General features: G+C 39.0%; 2 protein-coding genes and 1 long non-coding RNA gene across 3 annotated transcripts in view; 1 reads left to right on the forward strand and 2 right to left on the reverse strand.

The window, feature by feature from the left end:
* Positions 1-14,950, reverse strand: part of LOC116697215 (uncharacterized) — a 142,360-nt gene that overhangs the window by 4,342 nt on the left and 123,068 nt on the right. The window lies entirely within an intron of this gene.
* her11 (hairy-related 11) lies at positions 3,239-5,622 on the reverse strand. Its single transcript, XM_032528528.1, has 4 exons — positions 5,542-5,622; positions 4,642-4,737; positions 4,439-4,532; positions 3,239-3,957 (listed from the first exon to the last, which is right to left on the reverse strand). The coding sequence occupies exons 1-4, from the start codon at positions 5,590-5,592 to the stop codon at positions 3,320-3,322; spliced, it is 879 nt and encodes a 292-aa protein (XP_032384419.1). The 5' UTR covers positions 5,593-5,622; the 3' UTR covers positions 3,239-3,319.
* her5 (hairy-related 5) lies at positions 10,954-12,385 on the forward strand. Its single transcript, XM_032528524.1, has 3 exons — positions 10,954-11,055; positions 11,137-11,232; positions 11,921-12,385. The coding sequence occupies exons 1-3, from the start codon at positions 11,005-11,007 to the stop codon at positions 12,383-12,385; spliced, it is 612 nt and encodes a 203-aa protein (XP_032384415.1). The 5' UTR covers positions 10,954-11,004.

A 14,950-nucleotide genomic window follows, 5' to 3' on the forward strand; every position in this document is an offset into this window, starting at 1 on the left:
CCCAAACTGATGGCAAGATGGAGCTGGGACCCCCTAATTATAAAGATTGAAAGAGCTCCTGTGTGTCGCTGAATGTGTGCATTGATGACTGAAAGACATCTTCTGCCTCCACTTATCTGTTTACTACAGTGTGTTGAATTCATGTTAATGTGTATTTAAAGACATTTCAATTATGGAAAAAATTGCAGGGGGGGGGGGGGGGGGGGATATAAAAAAGTCTAAACACCAAACTTTCGCGACCCCCATGCAGTACCTCCGCGGACCCCCTAGGGGTCGCGGACCCCCTGTTGAAGACCCCTGTTCTACAAAATAAATGTGTCTATTCAGGTTTAGTTTAGTGAGTCTTTTACTGACATTGCTAATGATTTTACAGCTGGCACTCACAGTGAACAGTTTGCAACATCTTACACACATAGACTGATTATGAGCACAGTTAAAAATACAAAAGAAATATGTATATATATATATATATATATATATATATATATATATGTATATATAAACACCACCTGTTTACCACAGCCTACAACCTCTAATTCTGTGAAGTGTCCTCGTGTTTCTTGACAGGCTCTGTATAAAATAGAAGTTATTATTCAATGCCTAATCATTGATATAACAGCATGTGCTGTGCAACTGTGCTATGTTGAAAAAAGTATACAATGAACACATGGAACTGTAGTTTGTAAGCACAAAATAAATAATGGGTTGTGTACATATGTCTATGTATGATCAAAATGGCCTACCTGGTAAAAAGGAGGGTAGCTCATTCTGTTAGGCAGGACACGTCTATCAGAATGGCCAACCTTGTTGATAACTGCAAAAGATTGGGGGGCTCATTCTGTCAGGCAGGTAATGTCCATCAGAATGGCCTCTCCTCAATGAATTTGGTTTAAAGTAAGGTACCTTATTCTGTCAAACAGGAAATGTCGGACAGGATGGCCTAATTCCTCGTTAAATGTGGTCAAAAGGATGGTAGCTCAATTTGTAAGGCAAGAAAAGCAGAATCAGATTGGCCTACCTCCTCCATGAGTGTGCTAAAAGGTGGGTAGCTTATTCTGTCAAGCAGGAAATGTCTTTTAGTATGACCCACCTTCTCTTTGAATATGATGTAAAGGAGGGTAGCTCATTCTGTGAGGCAGAACGTCCATCAGAATGGCCTACCTCCCCAATGAAAACAGTTTAAAGGAGGGAACCTCATTCTGTCAGGCAGGACATGTCAGACAGGATGGCCTACTTCCTTGATAAATATGGTAAAAAGTGTAGTAGTTCATTCTGTCAGGCAGGAAATGTCTATCAGAATGGCCTACCTCCTCAGTGAATGTAGTTAAAAGGAAGGTACCTCATTCTGTCAGGCAGGACATGTTGGACAGTATGGCCTACTTCCTTGTTAAATTTAGTAAAACGTATAGTAGCTCATTTGGTCAGGCAAGAAAAGTGTATCAAAGTGGCCAACCTTCTCAATAGATGCAGCTAACAGAGGGTAGCTCATTCTCTCAGGCAGGAAATGTCAATCCGACTGTCCTGTCTCCTTGATAAATGTGCTTAAAAGGATAGTAGCTCATTCTGTCAGACAGAAAATGCATGTGAAATGGCCTACCTCCTCAATAAATGTTGTTAAAAGGATGGCAGCTCCAGGAAATAACTATCAGTGTGCTCTACCTCCTCGATAAGTAAGGCTAAAAGAGAGTAGCTCATTCTCTCAGGCAGGAGATGTTCATCAGAATGCTCTACCTCCTCGATAGTTGGGGTTAAAATGAAGGTATGCTCATAATGTCAATAAAGAAAAGTCTATCAGAATGGCCTACCCCTCTAGAAAATGTGGTTAAAAAGTAGAGTAGCTAATTCTGTCAGGCCTCCTCAGTAAGTGCAGTTTAAAGGGTGTAGCTCATTCTGTCATGCAAGAAAAGTCTGAAAATGGCCTTCTTCCTCGATAAATGTGGTTAAAAGGATAATAGCTCATTGTGTCAGGGAGGAAATGTCTATCAGACTGTGATTGAAGGGAGATTAGCTCATTCTGTCAGGCAGGTAGTGTATGGAGTAGTTGTTTTCTCATCCTTATGAATCCTCAGGAAATACCAGAGTACAACAGGTGTTATGCAGCAGAGGGACATGAACGTTCTTGTAACTCTCTTGCGAGTCCTAAGGCAGTTGGTTGGCTGTTGTGACGGTGGATTAGTGACACTCATCTTTCGATAAGCTCCTATCAACCACCGGCCCCACTTTACTAGAAATAAATGACAGATGATAAAAGCGTGATAAGAGTTAGGATCATGATCTCTGAGACAACTCAGAGTCCCACACTTTATAAAGCGTTTTCATATTTCATATTTTCAAGGTAGTAACATTTTACTAGCATCATTTTTCAAACAAATTGAACTATCATTAATGTACAAGGATTAATAGTCTCTCATGCATGACTCAATGCAGAAAAAATATGTTGATTAATGCTTCAATCAAGGTATTTCAACTATCATGATTTACGAGTTATTAATGATGTGCGTGTCTTTGTCGTTGGTATATCTGGAGTTAGAGTGACAGGCAAAAAATATGGAATTGTTGAGTTGAATGAAACATTACTTCTTCATAACTTCATCATGTTTGTGGCCCTGTTAGTGCTGACCTGGTCCATCTTATCAATGATGAACAAAATATGATTAATGGAGGCATGATGGTCTATATATTAAGAATGAAAAGAGTAGTTTGGCCGTGTACTGCAGATGCATTTTATAGTTGCTTTATTCAACAACATAAGGCGATAAAAACATTATTGCCGTGAACAATGTTTACCTCAGTAGGATATTTATGAATTTTACTTTTTACTAACTTTCAAGTGGGTGTACACCTGAAATTGCTTGACTGATGTTTCTCATTTGAGGGGTCACAAAGATGATTGCAGATTGTGCCACCATTAATCTTCTTTATGGATCAATGCTTGGACATTTATGATAGTTTATTAAGTAGGCCTACTACATGAATGAATCCATGCTTTTTCATGCATGAAGTCATGCATGAATTCATATTTCATGTACCTTTATTATAAAGTGTTACCGAAGGTTTGATTTTGATATAAGTGCAAATAATATCAATAAAACCTGCAATGTGTTCACAGTGAGTGTATAAATAGATGTACAGTCGATACATTTACAAACTAAGACTCATTGGTTCAAGTACAAGTTTTATTTCGAAAAGTAGAGTAAACTTTAATATGTACACTATACATTCTCAGCATGGAGAGTTTTCATCCTCTCCACAGACGATTACAGCTGGTTCCCACTGGGTGGCTCTGCTGATCTCAGTTTCAGTCTCTGACCCCACCTCATCAAAACCAAGGTCTCCACATCTGTGAAGAAGAGTTTGTTGGCGACCCCTCCCTCTGTGCGGGGTGGGTAGGGGACCTCAGTGTGAGGAGAGGGGGGCAGTGGAGGCCAGGAGGGCCAGTGTGAGGAGCTGGCGGCGAGAAACTAAAGAAGGAGGTGTTGGAAGACAGAGGTGACAGACTGGGGGGGAAGGAGAAGTGAGAGGTAAATGACGGGAAAGGAGGAGAGGCGACATATGTGGAAAAAGAAGGAGAGAGCCAGGGAGAGGGAGGAGGGGACAGGTAGTCGTGACACGGTGTGGAGCAAGAGTGAGGCTGAAATGGGGAGCAAGATGGGAACTTCCTCTCAGATGTGCAAATGGCATCCACGCATATTCCATGTGGTCCTTTGGCCGTGTCAGTGTCAGTCAGTCTGTGGTTGGAGTCTGGGTTCATGGTGTTTGGCTGCTGGCTCTCTGTGTGATGTTTTAACCCCTCGAGCAGCTTGGTCCTCTGGGCTGGAGGGATTTTGTGCATGTAGCTGCTCAGCTGGGCCACACACTGCTGAAAGCCTGCACTCTCCATGGCAAAAAGAGAAGGAGCACTGGACTCTGGACGATGAAGGCTCACCACAGGAGTCTTCACGTGACCGTCAGTAGAGTCTGCAGCAAAGACAAGACACCAGGGAGGGGGATAAAACACCAGCGTCTAATAGTAAAAGTGACCCTTGTGTTGTCCTCCTGGGTCAAAAAATAACATTTTCATCCTTTTTTCAGACTTTTTTCAAGTTTCCACTACCACCATCTTACTAGTTTCACACTACTTTTTGGAATTCATGGTCAATAACCCTAATTTATATAGAACTATACCTAATATTTGAGTTAAAAAAGCAGAAATGAAATTATTTTGACTAATATTTAAGATCAGAGGACGGAAAGTGATCAGTTGTATTTGCAAAGAGCGTTGTAAGGAATCCAGACCATTTTTTTGTGGTAATTTGGTTAAACAGAAAGTCATATTTCAGATAGAGACATTTTTTAAAGGGGTCAAATTTGACCCGAGGACAACAGGAGGGTTAAACCATTGATTTGCAGCAGAAAAATACAAACATACATTTAAAGAAGTTAATTTAGTCTGACTAACCCTTTCTCAGCGTCTTCCCACCTGTCAGCTTCTGAACATACTCCACAGCCAAGTCCAGGATCTCTGCTTTCTCTATTTTAGGGTTCTGCAGCCGCTGTGGGTGATAACAGTGAAACAAGGGAGAATATATTTTTCATTATTGCAAGGTTATGACTCCCTAAATACACGTGGAGGTCGGATGTGATTGGATTGACGTGACTCACGGGATCAGACGTATGATTCAACAGCAAACTCCTCAGTTCAGCCAGACTTTGATTTATTCGGTCTCTTCTCTTTTTTTCCACGACTGGTTTCAGAACCTAGAAAAAGGTGAACCGCATTGTGTGAGTATGGTGAAATATATGGTGATATGTATGTACACTGTATATATACTGTTTATGTATGTAGTATGTACATACGGTATGTATAAGCCATTGATGTGAATACAACTTGGGTTGTCAGGTTGTGAAAAACCCTGTCAGTTATGTATTTAGTACATGTATATATATATATATATATACTGTATATACTGTATATACAGTATATATATTTATGTATATATACAGTATATATACTTATAAGCCACTGATAAGTACAACTTGCATATATATACATAAATTATATATATACATATATGTAAACAGTATATATACTGTATATGTATTTATGTATATACGGTATATATAAGCCATTGATAAGTACAACTTGGGTTGTCAGGTTGTGAAAAACCTTGTTAGTTATGTATTTATTAATATATACAGTATATATATGTATGTATATATATAGCCAGTATATATATATATATATATATATATATATACATATAAGCCATTGATAATTACAAACGTTGTAATATAATATTTTTATATTTATATGTATATATATATATATATATATATAGTACTTATATATTATTTATATAAATCCTATATACAATTTGCAGTTAAAAGTTGTAATAATTCCTTTCTTTGATTAATTAACCTGACAGCCAAAAATTTTTCTAATTAACAGTTCATTTCTGCTCTATGAAGGATTATCCAATGGTTTGTTAACATTAATAAAACATGAGTAACACCGTATCAAATCTTATTTGCTAAATAAATGAATGAATTCCGAGTCCCTACCCTTGTTCTCTTGCCGTCTTCCAGACTCGGGTTTTGGAGTTTCCTGGTCATGTTGCAGTGGTGGGTCCAGACGTCCTGACAGGAGGCTGCAGCAGTAGAAACAGCCCCCCTGTCGCCTTGGGGGGGCGATTATAAGGAGAGCTCGTGCTGCCTCTGATTGGCTGACACGTGTGAGTGACGACACAACGGTCTCAACTAACTTTACTAAGGGCCGTGGATAAAATCGAAAGTACATGAAACAGTGATCAGATAGTGACGTGTCTCTGCAATAACTCATAGAACATATAACATTAAAGGCAACACTATTACCAATAACCTTTTTACCTCAATAACCTTATTAACACGTCATCACTGGGTGCTGATAAGACTCTGAGACACCCCAATACTGCAATACTGCAACCTGCACAATAGCTTTATCTACATATTTATCATAACTATTCAAGCAGTTGCGCATTTTTGTGTTCCCAACTTGTACATATCCAAATATTTGTTCTTGTATTTGATCCTATTATTGTTTCATGCATATTGTATGTATGTATATATTGTCTCCTAGTATTTCATTTATATTTATGTTCTGTGCTGTGTGAGTGATTTTACTGCTGGAACACTGTATTTTCCAATTTTATTGGGATCAATATCTATCTATCTATCTATCTATCTATCTATCTATCTATCTATCTATCTATTCTATCTATCCTATCTACTCTATCTATTCTATCATCTATCTAATCTAGTCTATCTATCTACTCTATCTATCTATCTATCTATCTCATCTATCTATCTATCTATCTATCTATCTATCTATCCATCTATCTATCTATCTATCTATCTATCTATCTATCTATCTATCTATCTATCATCTATCTATCTATCTATCTATCTACTATCCTATCTATCTATCTATCATCTATCTATCTATCTATCTATCTATCTCTATCTATCTATCTATCTATCTATCTATCTATCTATCTACTATCTATCATCTATCTATCTATCATCTATCTATCTATCTCTATCTATCTATCTATCCTATCTATCATCTATCTATATCATCATCTATCTATCTATCTATCTATCTTCACTATCTATCATCTATCTATCATCCTATCTATCTCTCATCTATCTATCTATCTATCTATCTATCTATCATCTATCTATCTACTATCTATCTACCTATCTATCATCATCTATCTACTATCTCTCATCTATCTATCTCTATCTACTATCTATCTATCTATCTATCTATCTATCTACTCTCATCTATCTATCTATCTATCATCTATCTATCTATCTATCTATCTATCTATCTATCTATCTATCTATCTATCTATCTATCTATCTATCTCATCTATCTATCTATCTATCTATCATCTATCTATCTCTATCTATCTATCATCTATCATCTATCTATCTATCATCTATCTATCTCTCTATCTATCTATCTATCATCTATCTATCTATCCTCTATCTCTCTACTATCTCCTATCTATCTATCTACTCTACTATCTATCTATCTATCATCTATCTATCTATCTATCTATTCTATCTATCTATCTATCATCTATCTATCTATCTATCCATCTATCTATCATCTATCTACTACTATCTATCTATCCTATCTATCTATCTATCTATCTATATCTATCATCTATCATCTATCTATCTATATCTATCTATCTCATCTACTATCTATCATCTATCTATCTATCTATCTATCTATCTATCATCTATCTATCTATCTATCTATCTATCTATCCTATAGCTCATCTTTAGGAAAGATGACGTCATCGGACAGGCAGCCTATGAAGAAAAGGGTTAAGATACATATTTCGGTTGCCTTTTTATAAGACCAGTGGTCTTATAATATAAGACCATGCAGTGTCCTAAATATTGACGTGTCATCTGATGAGTCTGGATGATGATGATGATGATGATGATCTTTTTATCATTTATCATTTGCATCAGGCTGAACGTGTCCCTCTGCTTCCTGGTCACGGTTAACGCCTTCTAGAAGTGAGACCATGGGAAACCTTTTTTTTTCTCGTGGGAAGAGAGATGAAGTGAGAAAGCGAGCGGCTACCGGGGACATTTTATGATGTGTGAGACATCCACACTTAATAAGTGATGAAAAAGACCAAATGAGAGCGTGTTGGTCCAGATGAGTAATAGACTACAGCCCATTATCACACATTCTAACCCTCCAAATAAAAAAAATTGCATTTTCCCATGTCTTTCCCCCCCGTTTCCCAATATTTGTCATATTTTTGACGTTTTTATGTTTCCCCCTGACCTTTTTAAAGCCTTTTGTGTCATTTTGGTAACTTTTTTTTCAAAGTTCTTTTATCCATTTTTTTTTTCAAATGCTTTAAAAATGTAATTAAAAAAAACGGAATTCAGAGAAAGTAGTGACCTGATCATTTATTTTACTTTTAAAGAGTGTCACATAGAGCCATCGATTTTTTTTTTTTCGGGACATTTTGCTTTATGGAAACCCAAATTTCTAATATTGAAACTTTTAGAAAATGGGTCAGATTTGACAAGAGGACAACAGGAGGGGTAAGTGAAAATGCAAGACATCCCGATGTGATGCCTATATGTAGAGAAGCGCATTAAATAACCCATAGAAATAATTCTATAGGCCATGTAATATGACTGTAGCCTACCACGGTGGCAAAAGGCCGTGTCTGTGGGTGATGAGCGCGTGAGGATGGTGATTGCACCCAGGTGTGAAGCGTGCGCTGCAGCTCGCCTGGTGACCTGTTGTTAGACTTCACACAAGATGCCTTTAAAATAATCCCAGCGTCTATGTGTTGACTTCACCCCCCACCCCCACCCCTCCAACCGGGTCAGCTGCGTTTGACTTCAACTCTTTTGTCAGAGGGACCGACACACCCGACGAGTCCCGATGTTAGAAGTCAGCGGTCCATCCACTAAAGGCCCATTTCACTAATAAGTTTCCATCACAGGCTCAGGCGAGCATGTGATAGGCCGAGGACTTATCCGTGGGGCGGGTCCACGTGGATCAACAGGGCATCAGTTAACCCTCTGTTGCAGGCAATTCTTTTTTTAAACATGGTCAAAATGTCTTGATGTGTTTTTATGTCTCCAGTTTGCTTAAATAATGCAATTAAAAAAAAAAAAAATCAAGTGGGGGGGGGGGGGGGGGGATGGTTAGTCGGTAATTTATTTGAAAGTGCCAAGAAATCTATTATTCCTTTCAAGTACATGCTTTTATTGGAAAAAATACCAAACAATTTCAGCTTACATGCCACGTGGCAACAAATGAATTGTATCCTTTAACAGTTAAATGTGGCATTTTAACTGGTTTGAGTGAAAAGTTTACTTACCCCAGATAACGGTTGAATTTCTTTCTTTTTTTTCCAAAGAAAAACAGCTGAAAACAGGATTTCCTGGTTATGTGAAGTCACCAAATTAATAACACTTCAAAATTTCACTTCAACGCTTTCACTTCAAAAGACCTATTTACACAATTTAACAGCATTTCATATGGTTTATTGTGGGGGGGAAAAGGAATGTGTTGCCATGTGGCAACACGATGCAATAGAGGGTCAACCCATAGGCCTAATTACCAAAATTACTTTTTTGGGGGTCAAATGTTTTTATTCAGTGGGCCTATAGTCAGGGTGGCAGAGCACCATCACATGCACTTTGAAATTAATAACAATAAATGAATGATGAGTTATCCATCTCTTGCATATAGCTGTCCTATATGATACACCCAAGGTGATAGGCCTAGGCCTGTTTGAAACGGTAGGCCTATGTAGGCTGCTATGTTTACATCATCATAGTGACTTTCATGAGCTCCCCGTCTCCATGGTTACCAACCGTGATCCCTGAGCCTCCACTAATCGCCCTCTCTTTGATTTGAAACGGAAGTATCGTTGCCTCTGAAAAGCCACTTAATCTACGGGATCCCATGATCCGATCATCCCAGTGTTATCCCCCCACTTTAGCCTATTATGGAGATCGGGGGGGTGGGGGGGGGGGACTAAATGCAGTGCAGGGAAAGCTACCCCGAACTCAAACTTCAGTCTGAAATCATATCCATAGGCCTCCATTTAGGAACTCAAACCCTTGTGTTGTCTTCCTGAAAAACATTTTTTGGACATTTTTGTCCCTTTTTCAGACTTTTATTTTAGTTTTCACTAACACCCCCTTACCAGTTTTACTACATTTTGGAATTCATGGTCAATAACCCTCATTTATATCGAAATAGACCTAATATTTGACTTAAAAAAGCAGAAATTATGAGTGAATTATTTTCACGTACAGATGAGTTTATTTAGGAATGAATGTGATCAACATGCAAAGAGCGTTGTATGGAATCCAATCCATTCTAGAACGTTCCCTAAAGTCTAGCCAAAGGTTCCTAAATATGTTACCCAGAACGTTCCAGAACGTTCCCTAAACTCCCTGGGAACATATTTAGGGAACCTTCAGCTATCAAAAGTGTTGAAAATGTAAGAAAAAGTTAAAAAACATCAACAAAAGTGTTGCTTTTGAGGGGAAGACAACACAAGGGTTGAACCACAAACTTTAAATCAGAAAGAACGTTTTATGATTTTGGTGAATATGACCCTTTTATGAATGAACCAAATAGTCGACTTAACCCCTAAAAGCCCTGTATTTATGTATTATTATTTATCATAACTAAAGGCTAGGCTACTTTTAGTTTGGCTCAACCCTCGTGTTGTCTTCGGGTCACATTGACCCGTGACTTAAAAACAATTCGGACATTTTTTTTAACTTCATAATCTATTAACAAATATTGTCTTTATCTCAATTTCAAACAATTGAGATAACACATGCAATCAGTCTCTACCAGAACACAATTAAAAATAGAAGTGGGGTTGTTTTTTTGTCATGAGGTTATAATTCATGTTGAAAATCCACTATGTGATCATTCTTATCTTTAAAAAGCATAAGTGGTCATATCCAGAATAATTTTCAGAATTGAGTCAGGAATACATGTTTTTTTTTTTTAAGATGTTTTGGGGGCTTTTCCAACTTTAATGGACAGGACAGAGAAGTGAGAAAGGGGGAAGACTTGCAGGAAATCGGTCAAGTGGTCTGGACTCGAACCCTGGACCTCTGCGTCGAGGAGTACAGTAACACATGCGTAACACAGAAAATAACGTAAAAATGGAACTTGTACCATTTTTCTTCTTGTAAAAATTTGAAATGGATCAATTTGACCTGAACGCCATGCGAGGGTTATTCATGAAAACAAGTGAAAGGAAAACAGTATTGAGATTTAAATAGATTAAAATGTTATGCAGTTCAAGGCCGCGTGCTGCTCAATGGATGAGAGGCGTGTCCCGTATGGGGGGGGTTACCTGCAGCAAACACGTTTGCAACACAAGGACACAGTCAATCGTGCCTGGTCTCTGGTTTCGGGTTTTTATTCCCAGGAAAAACAGCAGCGACGAGTCCACTTCCAGCATGAAAACGCTGTCTTCACCAGAGTCTCCGGGACAGAGGAGGATGAGAAGGGTAAGCTGCTTCTGATTTTCACGAGAAAATATAGTCTGCAGTGTTGCTCGGGGTTGTAATATTTGATTTCCAATCCCCAAGGTGTCTAAACCTCTGATGGAGAAACGCAGACGCGAGCGGATCAACCACAGTCTGGAGACATTACGGCTTCTGATGCTGGACAACACGCACGACGAGGTACGCACGTGCGCCATGGGTTTGTCTTTAGTGGGACATCTGACTAAATGTAGCCTGTATTTATTTTATTTTACAGACTCAAAGTCCAAAAAAGTACACATGAGGGGTACAAACCAAACACACACACATACATGCATACAGACAAACTGACTCCCAGAAATATCACAAAAGAGACACAAAACATACATTCATACATATGGACATACAAACATAGCCATTGATTAACCCTTGTTTTGTCTTCCCGTCATCCATGAGAAAAAAAACATTTGTCACTTTTTTTCCAACATTATTATCGCTTTTTCTGACATTTTTGTCACCTTTTCAATGTTGTAGGTGCTTTTTTTTATTTTTAATGTTTTTGGTGTTTTTTTCCCAAATCTTTTTATTTCGACCGCCCATTTTTTTGGGGACAAAAAAAATTAATCTGAATCAGAATCAGCTTTATTTGCCAGGTATGAGGACACATACGAGGAATTTTACTTTGGATCATCATTGCTCACAATGTGCATACACACAAAACAACCAAAACAAAAAATATCCACAATAATATATACATACTCTAAACAGAACAATATAGTTATATAATTAAGTGAAAATTGGTCAAATTTGACCCAAGGACAGCATGAGGGTTAAAACAGGTACAGACGCCTACTATTTTTAGTGATTGTACTCTGATTTCTCCATTTAGAAACTGAAAAATCCAAAGGTGGAGAAGGCGGAGATTCTAGAGAGTGTGGTCAGTTTCCTGAAGACGGACAAGGAGGTGGAGAAGGGTCACGGGCCCGTGAAGAGACTCCCATCCCGGGAGGAGAGACCGACCTCCTCCCGCCACCACAACTACCAGGACGGCATGCGGTCCTGTCTGCTGAGGGTCAGCCACTTCATAGCCAGCAAGAGCCAGGAGTTAGAGGAGACCCAGGGAGATCCGGTCCAGGCTTCTCATGCGCTCCAAGAGCCCCGGACTCCCCCTTCATCTCCCGGGGACATTCAGGGGCCACAGGCCGCTCTGTCTCCCCGGCTTCTGCGCCACCATCACAGCCAGCCGTACGTCAGCCAGAGGACCGGCCTCCACTGTGACACCCGGGAGCTGCTCTCATCCACGGCAGCCTGCACGCTCATCACCGACCCTGTGTGGAGGCCCTGGCCCCAGTGACAGGTTGTTTTATAGATATGCAGCTGTAGATGCTGTGTAAACATCCCTATGTATTTGTTGTACAGCTTCTTTTGTACAGTGAAGATATTTGCCATGTCAACTGACTTCTTTTTTAATGTAGAGATATAGCTACTGTATATGGCTGTGTAAATAGGCCGATGTATTTGTTGTACAGCCTGGATTCCACTGGATGGGGAAGATATATTCCATGACAACTCATCCACGTGCGGTGGCTTTTTTTGCTTTAGGATTTGCTGTTTTGCACACGCATCATTTGTTTGGGTTGATAGCTAATAGGCTATGTGATATTTCAATGTGGAAGATTCCTTTTTTTGCCGTAACGTGAGATTTAAGTGTTGCTGAGACGCGTGCGTAAAATGCGCATTCTTGACAATTGGAACGAGGGTGCTATTTTAGTTTTTTCTCATGAGTAGGCCATGTTGGAGAAACAATGCAAGAATTTATTTTATGATTGCTGAATTCTCTGTTCCCATTCCCAATAAAGCACAGTTTCCTGGATGCTCCGAGTGGCCTATTTGATGTGTGAACAGCTTGTACTTGAGCAGTCGTTACAGCTGCACGTTTAAAAAAAGAAGGGGGGGGCCCATCAAGGACGTTAACACATGCTTCCACCCAGGCTGGACAACAGTTATGACAACTGTCTATTGAAGTGTTGATGGGGGGGGGGGGGGGGGGGGGGTTGTTCTGTGATCCGAGTGCAGTATTTCAACGTAGATAGATAGAGAGATAGATAGATAGATAGATAGATAGATAGATAGATAGATAGATAGATAGTAGTAGATAGATAGATAGATAGATAGATAGATAGATGGACAGAAGTGTTTTTGAAATAGTATTGAGTAAAAGTTGACATATTCCAGTCTGTGATTATCATCAACATCCATTCCTTTAATTTTAGTCTCAATAATTCCTAATTTCTGCTTTTCTAACTCAAACATTAGGCATATTTCCCTATAAATGAGGTTTATTGACCCCCCAAAAAACTGCAAACTAAAGTTAATAAGTTAGCGTCATGTTGAAAAAGTCAAAAAAAAGGTACACACAATGAAAAAAAGCGTCAAAAGTGTTGATAAAAGGAACAAAAACGTAATAAAAGGTTTTTTTAAAAATCAAGGGTTAAAAAGTGTATTTTTGTGCCACTTAGGCTACTCGTTCAGGTGCAGAATTCCACTCTAGGTGTTGGAAGAGACAGAACAATTGCAGAGACCTAAGGCCAGGTGTGTGTTGTGTGTGTGTGTGTGTGTGGGGGGGGGGGGGGGGGGGATGCACAATCCGTGATAAACCATGACTTGACAATCCACATGGCGTTAGTGGGAGTGAAAATGTTGTGATTTACAAACAAATTCACAATTATATAATAGGCCTAAAGCCTACAGTCAATAGACAATATTCAAGTTAATGGATAGTAACCATAAACTTCTTTCACATGGTAGGATTTTTTTCCATGGCATACAGGCCCAAATTTGAATTTTCAGAGGGGCAGTGGTCCGGGTTTTTCCAATGTGAGGCTGTTAAAGTGCTTTTGTACCCTGGATGACACGACCTTCGGTGTGGACAGTGCGGTAATGGCCGCTGCTGTGCGCTCTTCTCCATTCAAATGACCGCACTCAAAGCACCAGGCGCCCTCTTATCAACATACCAATGCACCCTCACATGTCTGATTGGTCCTAATCGGGGCTCAAGTAGCCCATCCAACCATCAGAACGCGAGCTGTTCATCATTACTGTTAAATACTTGTCTCATGGTGGCCATGGCTTGCTGTGGGATATTTATAATCGGGCGTTTCAGTTTGTTGAGAAGGCCTAACTTAATAAATTACTAATATTTAATAAGATTCCTGATAAATATAGGCTGTTATGCACCTATACCCAACCCGCTTTCATTCCACAGAGTGCATGGAGCAAATATGCTGTTTGTTCTGCACATAAAGGAACATTTTCTGGCTTCAGATCCCTTAAACCTTGTGTTGTCCTCAAAAACGGACAAAGATTTGACATTTTTGTCCCTTTTTCAGACTTTTTTCCCCCACTAACACCACCTTACTGCCACTAGTTTTACTACTTTTTGGAATTCACGGTCAATAACTCTCATTTATATAGAATTATACCTAACATTTGAGTTTAAAAAAATCTGAAATTATGAATTATTTTGAATAATTGTTAAGAACAGAGGAATGAAAGGGATCAATTGTATTTGCAAAGAGCGTTGTATGGAATCCAATCCATTTTGGGATAATTTGGTTAAAAAGAAACTCATATTTCAGAATTAGATATTTTTTAAAGGGGACAAATTTGACCCGAGGACACCAGGAGGGTTAGAAGGAATTATAATCACACACTAGGCTCTGCTAATATTTATTTTCACATTCCCTATAGCCTATTGCTTGTTTTTCCTGAAGACCTAAACTATACATTAACCATTTGTTGTCCCGCGGGCAGACACCAGACATCCCTCCAAAGCCTGTTTGAACGTCCTTTATGGTGTTAGTCCCGCTGGGCTCTTCTCTGGACAGGATGCTCTTTTTGGGCGGTTTTAAGCTTAAAC

This window comes from Etheostoma spectabile, chromosome 10 (assembly GCF_008692095.1).
Source record: "Etheostoma spectabile isolate EspeVRDwgs_2016 chromosome 10, UIUC_Espe_1.0, whole genome shotgun sequence".
In the NCBI taxonomy this organism is placed as follows: domain Eukaryota; kingdom Metazoa; phylum Chordata; class Actinopteri; order Perciformes; family Percidae; genus Etheostoma; species Etheostoma spectabile.

Excerpts from the sequence above, each read along its gene's own strand:
- her11 (XM_032528528.1), bottom strand. The coding sequence starts at position 5,592 with ATGACCAGGAAACTCCAAAACCCGAGTCTGGAAGACGGCAAGAGAACA. Across the intron at positions 4,738-5,541 it reads AAGACGGCAAGAGAACAAGG|GTTCTGAAACCAGTCGTGGA; the intron begins GTAGGGACTCGG and ends ACCTTTTTCTAG. Across the intron at positions 3,958-4,438 it reads TGGGAAGACGCTGAGAAAGG|ACTCTACTGACGGTCACGTG; the intron begins GTTAGTCAGACT and ends TCTTTGCTGCAG.
- her5 (XM_032528524.1), top strand. The coding sequence starts at position 11,005 with ATGAAAACGCTGTCTTCACCAGAGTCTCCGGGACAGAGGAGGATGAGA. Across the intron at positions 11,056-11,136 it reads GACAGAGGAGGATGAGAAGG|GTGTCTAAACCTCTGATGGA; the intron begins GTAAGCTGCTTC and ends CCAATCCCCAAG. Across the intron at positions 11,233-11,920 it reads TGGACAACACGCACGACGAG|AAACTGAAAAATCCAAAGGT; the intron begins GTACGCACGTGC and ends TTCTCCATTTAG.